General features: G+C 42.4%; 1 gene segment (V, D, J or C); it reads left to right on the top strand.

The window, feature by feature from the left end:
- The first annotated feature begins 1,035 nt into the window (after window positions 1-1,035).
- Window positions 1,036-1,514, top strand: LOC130882701 (immunoglobulin heavy variable 3-73-like). The segment is given in 2 exon segments: window positions 1,036-1,081; window positions 1,180-1,514. Coding segments are annotated over 2 exon segments (381 nt in total).
- Window positions 1,515-7,406: the final 5,892 nt, after the last annotated feature.

Here is a 7,406-nt window from a genome sequence, read left to right on the forward strand (position 1 = left end):
GGACCAAATTCTCCTTTCTAACACAGGGTTGGCTATTCCAAGGGTTTTCTTGAGACTGATCCTACAATCACCAAGGAAGTACTACTTCCATTCAGGGGAATTGAATAGATAAAAAAACACATAACTATGAAACTACAGAACAGGTAGCAGACTCTTCTCCTTCCTGTGGTAACCACAGACAAGACATAGACTTAGTTTGGGGAAACTGAAATAATAATGGCATTATTGCCAGGATGGTGATGAACACATCCAAATATAAGCCTACAAGATATATGTAAACAAAAGTTTGTTTATTATTATTTCTTTTTTTTTTCAGTTTTTTCGAGACAGGGTTTCTCTGTGGTTTTGGAGCCTATCCTGGAACTAGCTCTTGTAGACCAGGCTGGTCTCGAACTCACAGAGATCCGCCTGCCTCTGCCTCCCGAGTGCTGGGATTAAAGGCGTGCGCCACCAACGCCCGGCTTATTATTATTTCGTAAAGAATAATCTGTTCTAGTATCAATGCTAATTTAATGTATAGTATATCTTTTCAATAATGAGGATAAATCTTGTGACCTTGTGGGTGCTACACTGTACCACAATGCTATACCACCAGTTCAGTTTTGTTACATTAATTTTTTTATATACTTTCACTATTCATTGAAGTTGTTTAATTACACTAAGATTATAACATTGTAATTTTTATTTCAAAATTTCCTATGAGTTTATTGTATAATATCTGGTAAGACAAGCAGTGAAAGGTGAGTGTGGACAATGATCATAAATTAAAGTTGCTACGTTTTATTGCAAATACAAAATAAACAACATTTTGATGAAATCAAGCTTACTTTGCTACTTCATTTTTTTCAGACACTTGTACCATTAACTGCCGTCCCAAAGGCTCACAAGTCAGAGCATATGATATGCAGCAAGATATGCAAATATGGCCTTCCTCTCCTCATGAAAACCAGGCCTGCCCTGACCCTGCAGGTCAGGCAGAGGACTCTCGCCCTGTCTTCCCATTTGGAGATCAGCACTGCAAACAGAACAATCAACATGGGGTTGGGTTTGAACTGCGTCATTTTGGTTGTTCTTTTAAAAGGTAAATAACAAGGGATACTGAGTATATTAGTAGACGTGAGTGAGGGATACAATAGACTTTTGTAATAGTTTCTTGATCAAGGTCCTTTTTGTTTGCAGGTGTCCACTGTGAGGTTCAGCTCGTTGAGTCTGGGGGAGGATTAGTGCAGCCTAAGGCGTCATTGAAGCTCTCCTGTGCAACCTCTGGATTCACCTTCAGTGAATATGCCATGTACTGGGTTCGCCAGGCTCCTGGGAAGGGGCTTGAGTGGGTTGCTCGCATAAGTACTAAAAGTAATAATTACGCAACAAATTATGCTGATACAGTGAAGGACAGATTCACCGTCTCCAGAGATGATTCCAAAAGCATAGCCTACCTGCAGATGAACAATCTTAAAACTGAGGACACAGCCATGTATTACTGTACCATACACAGTGAGCAGTCTTCAGTGTGAGCCCCTGACAAATACCTCCCCGACAGGTACAATAACCAGCAGGGGGCGCTCACCATTTTTTTTTCTGTGTTATCTGGGCACCCTCTCCATCTAATGGTTTTCTGAAGAATCCTCTTTACAATTATAGACTGTAGGAATTGATCATGTCTCTGGAAATAAAAAATAGTCCAGTTTTCATTGACTTTCTTAAAACAGATGTCATTTAGTCTCACCTGAGAAAAAAAGTATCTATGAGGGCAAAAGTGGTTCTCTGTGGTCCCAGGATCAGGAGTTGGAGAAGCTCAGGAGGCTCTGACAGACTTTTCCTTCAGACTGAAGTTAGGGAAGACTTCCATTGGAACAGTGTTAGTAATTAGGAATGAAACAAGTGGGAGGGGGGCAAGAAATATCCACACCAGCATTCAGAAGACGAGAAAAGGTTTTTCCATTCATAAACAAAGTGAGTTCTGGTTGCTGTGAACGATGGCTTGTAGCCAATAGGCATCAGATGAACCAAATCCAGCCTTTTCTCTCTCACCTTCCTTAACTTGATCATTTCTAGCTTGCACTTGAGGAAGGAAAACTAATTGTGCAAGCCTTTGGTGAGTGAGACATAACCCTGATTTCTCCCTCAATATTGATGTCCAGGAGCAACAAAGATCCCTTGTATAGTGGTGCTACTTCTCACCAGTAGTAATCCTACAGGGCTTTCTGATAAATGTCCATTAAGTCCAGTGGGGGAGAGCTTGCATACCCACTTCAGGAGTTAAAATTGTGTAAATGGAAGATCTGAGAATGAGCCCTGCACTGCCACGGGAGGCTGTGCTAAGGTCCTGAATAGATTTCCTTGTGGAGGAGCAGGCTTCTTGATCACCCCACAGATTTGTCTTGGTCCCTGAGATGGGCCCCTCTCCTCATTTCCTGACATGGAATTCCCCTGGAAAACTTTCTTTGATTGTCATTTTTGATTATTATATGGTGAGTGGATTTTTTTTAATCCAGTCAATTTGGTGTTCTGTATGCTTCTTGAACATTCATAGGAATATCTTGATGCACCCACCCACTGAGACAGTGGGTTTGATCTATTGGGAGCTCACCAAGGCCAGAGTGACTGGGACTGAAAAAGCATGGGATAAAACCAGACTCTGAACATGGCAGACAATGAGGGCTGTTAAGAAGCCAAGGACAATGGCACTGGGTTTTGATCCTACTGCATGCACTGGCTTTGTGGGTGCCTAGTCTTTTTGAATGCTCACCTTCCTATATCTGGATGAAGGGGGGAGGACCTTGGACTTCCCACAGGGCAGGGCACCCTGACTGCTCTTTGGTGTGTCCACAGTTCTGCTGACCACTGGTAATGAAAGGTCGATTACAGTCTCCAGTGTTCTATGCTAGTGTCTATTGGTGGCAGGTTGGTCATTGCATCTTCACAGCATCACTGTTATGGTTGACTCTGAGGAGGATCAGATGGTTCATGAACCATTGACATGTGGGTCACATTAACAAACATGGATGTGATGACATTGTTCTTGGTGGGGTGGAAGAGATCTTGTCTATATAGGTGCAATAATGGAACAGGGAATGCATTTCCCCATACAGGTTTAGGACTTTGAACTCACCATCCCACTGACTAACTCAGAAAACCTTTACCTTTCTGTGTTAATCATATTCCTGCTTTGATCTAAGGAATGTTCTTCCTCATTCATCTGTAAATTTCAGAAATTATGTTTGTAAATACAGCAATGTGCACCTATCCCACGTACCACAATAATACTCTCTTGTTCACTGTCCCTGAGCACACAGGTTCTCAGCATGTACTGCATTTAGATCATCCTCTACCTGGTATTAGCAACTACTAGTTAGTGTGTTTCCAAAACTGGGCTTGGCTTGAAGCCGCAAAATGGAGTTACAATGGCATCCTTTTCACAATTGTCTACTCCCATGTTCAGCTACCGCAGCCTGTGGATGAACTGAGGAATCCTGGAGGCACACTAAATATGCCCTGCAAGAATTTTTACTCATATCTTCCCCACTGGGTATTGTAGAAACCTGGACATAGGCTTGAAAAGATTGGGTGGAATCTCCCAAGCATTACCAGAATAAAGCCCGGACAGAACTTTGAGGACCGAGTTCCATTAGATGTAGACACAATGCCTGACTTCCCACATGGAGCTCAGAAGCCTGATATGAGTAGTCTGTCATCTGTTATTGTGTAAGTCACAGTGTCATGTCCATTGCTGAGCTGCTTCAGAAACTCTGAAAAAGCAGCAGGCTGTCTTGGGATGAGAGGACAGGAAAGGGTAACCTAAAGACTTGCTCAAAACTTGTGGTTAAGTATTGATGAAAGAAATAATAGGACTAAAATTAATTCTTATTGCATAAGGAAATTTCCTAATCACCATGCATGCAAAAATCAGTTTTAAATTTGTAACGCTGAACCACGTATTCCCCTGCTATTGTCAGTTTCAACATATGTGTCTGCCATAATTGGGTCAAGACTTTGGAACAGAAAAGTTTGATCACATATTAAATAAATGTCTAACTCCTGGCACATGACTAATATTGCTGTTGGGATATTAATAATACTGATTCATCAATCCAATTCATATGTGTGTGTATATATATATATATATATATATATATATATATATATATATATAAACAGATTCACAGTTTAAACATTTCACATAGTCTTCTTCACTCCAAATAAGTTTCTCTGTAATCACAAGCCTGTTACATATTGTGATCCTCAATTTGTCCACCTTAGGAGAAGATACTCTTATCAATTCTCCACAACCTCACAGAGTCCAGGACTTTGTGAATTAATTCCCTTATTAGAAGAGGATGTCCCTGTGAATCTATACTGCCTAATCAGGCAAGTATTTCTCTTTTATCACCCATGATAGGCATAAGCATTCCAAGATACTGCTGTTTTTCTTCCTTCCTCTCCCTCCAATTCCTACATACGTTTTCCCCAGTTCCCCCATCCAGTTCTCCATTTCTATTCAGTGGAGGGCAGGTTTCCCATGGATATCAATAAAACATGGCATATCAATTTGGTGAGGCAACTCAATATGAAGAAAAGAGTCCCAAAACTGTGAAAGACAACTGCCATCCCAGTTTTCATAATCCTAAAGAAAACCAATTTGCATAGCTCTAGCATATACAGAGGACCTAGGTCAGCTCAATGCAGGCTTTCTGCTTTTCAGTTAGGAGTTTGTGAGCCCTTTCTGAGCTTACATTATTCCTTGTTTTGTTTTGTAGTGGTCGTGACACCTCTGGAATCTACTTACCTTCCTCCCCCTTTTCTGCAGGATTTCCTAATTCTGCCTAATGTTTGACTGTGGGTCTCTTCATTTGTTTCCATTAGCTGTTTTATGAAGCTTCTCTGATGACAACTGGCCTAGGCACCAATCTATGAGTATAGCAGAATAGCGTTAGTAATCATTTCATTAATTTTTCCCAGTCACATGTTGTTTTATCCTAGGTCTCTGAGCTATCCATTTTCAGGATCATGGCTCACCAAGCAGGGTCAAGCGTGGGGTTCCTTGACGGAATGGGTCTTAATCTGACCAGTCATTGCTTGACCACTCCCACAATTTCTGTGACACTTATACCCTAGCACGTCTTGTAGCCAGAACAAATTGTGGGCTGGAGGTTTTGTGGATGGATTGGTCTCCCAGTCTCTACACTGAAAGTCTTACTTGGTTACTGGAGATTGTCAGTTCAAATTCTGCATCGCCCATTATATCACCTTCATAGATGTCAGGGAATCTTATTGCTATAGGTGCTTATCTTGCCCCTGAGATGCCTCCCCAATCCAGTTGTCTCTCCCAGCACTCTTTCTCCTCTCCATCCTCACTACACTTGACCCCTTCTGTTCCTGCCCCACTAAAGACTCACCTCCAACCATGATGTCTATTCTGTTTCCCCATTCCTGAGAGATTCATATGCTACCCCTTGAACTCTCCTTGTTACTTTGACTTTCTGGGTCTGTGGATTGTAGCATGGTTCTCCTTTACAGATAATATTCACTTACAAATAAGTACATACCATGTTTGTCTTTTGAAATCTTGGTTAACTCACCCAGGATGAATTTTTCTAGTTCTATCCTTTTATCCACAAATTTCATGATGTCATTTTTAGTAGCTGAGTATTATTTCATGATGTCATATTTTAATAGCTGAGTAAATGTATCACAATTTCTTTATCCAATCATTGTTTGAGGGCCATCTAGTTTGTTTCCAGTTTCTGGCTATTATGTATAATGCTGCTATGAACATAGTTGAACAAGTATCATTGTCATTGGGGGAGTGTCCTTTGGTTATATGCCCGAGGTTGGAATAGGTAGATCTTGAGGTAGAGGTTCCCCATTTCTTTTTTTTTTGAAGTTTTATTATTTTTTTTTATTCTTTTTTAATTAAAATTTCCAACTGCTCCCCATTTCCCATTTCCCTCCCCCTCCTCCCACATATTGTCCCCTCCCCCCACTCCCCTCCCCCATCCCCACTCCTTTTCTCCTCCCCCCAGTACATTCCCCCTCCCTCTCGATACTGAAGAGCAGTCCAAATTCCCTGCCCTACAGGAAGACCAAGGTCCTCCCACTTCTATCTAGGTCCAGGAAGGTGAGCATCCAAACAGGCTAAGCTCCCACAAAGCCAGTTCATGTATTAGGATCGAAATCTAGTGCCATTGTTCTTGGCTTCTCATCAGCCTTCATTGTCTGCCATGTTCAGAGAGTCCAGTTTCAACCCATGCTTATTCAGTCCCAGTCCAGCTGGCCTTGGAGAGCTCCCAATAGATCAGTTCCACTGTCACAGTGGGTGGGTGCACGCCTCGTGGTCCTGATTTCCTTGCTCATGTTCTCCCTCCTTCTGCTCCTCATTTGGACCTTAAGAGCTCAGACCGTTGCTCCAAATTGGGTCTCTGTCTCTCTCTCGATCTATCGCCAGATGAAAGTTCCTGTGCCATTCTCCTTGGCCTCTCGTCAGCTCTCATTGTCCGCCACATTCAGAGAGTCGGTTTTATCCCATGTTTTTTCAGTAGCAGTCCAGCTGGCCTTGGTGAGCTCCCAATAGATCGGCCCCACTGTCTCAGTGGTTGGGTGCACCCCTCATGGTCCTGACTTCCTTGTTCATGTTCTCTCTCCTTCTGCTCCTCATTATAACCTTGGGAGCTCAGTCCGGTGCTCCAATGTGGGTCTCTGGCTCTATCTCCATCCATCGCTAGATGAAGGTTCTATGGCGATATGCAAGATATTCATCAGTATGATTATAGGATAGGTTCATTTCAGGTTCCCTATCCTCAGGTGCCCCAATGAACTAACTGGGGACATTGCCCTGGGCGTCTGGTAGCCATTCCAAGTTCAAGTCTCTTGCCAACCCTTAGGTGGCTCCCTTACCTAAGGTATGAGTTTCCCTGCTCCCCTATCCAACCTTCCTTTATCCCCAATCACCCCGATTCCCCCAGTTCCCCTCATCTTCTCCTTCACACTTTTCTCTCCCCATCACCCCTCATCCCCATCCCACCCCACCCCCAAGATTCCAATTTTTTGCCCATCAATCATGTCTATTTCCCATAGCTGGGAGGATATCTATATGTTTTTCCTTGGGTTTACCCTCTTGTTTAGCTTCTTTAGGATCACAAATTATAGACTCAGTGGCCCCTATCCATGGCTAGAAACCAATTATGAGTGAGTACATCCCATGTTCTTCTTTTTGGGTCTGGGTTACCTCACTCAGGATCGTATTTTCTATTTCCATCCATTTGCATGCAAAATTCGAGAAGTCATTGTTTTTTACCGCAGAGTAGTACTCTAATGTGTATATATTCCACACTTTCTTCATCCATTCTTCCATTGAAGGGCATCTAGGTTGTTTCCAGGTTCTGGCTATTACAAATAATGCTGCTATG

The sequence above is a fragment of the Chionomys nivalis genome, chromosome 10, assembly GCF_950005125.1.
Source record: "Chionomys nivalis chromosome 10, mChiNiv1.1, whole genome shotgun sequence".
In the NCBI taxonomy this organism is placed as follows: Eukaryota; Metazoa; Chordata; class Mammalia; order Rodentia; family Cricetidae; genus Chionomys; species Chionomys nivalis.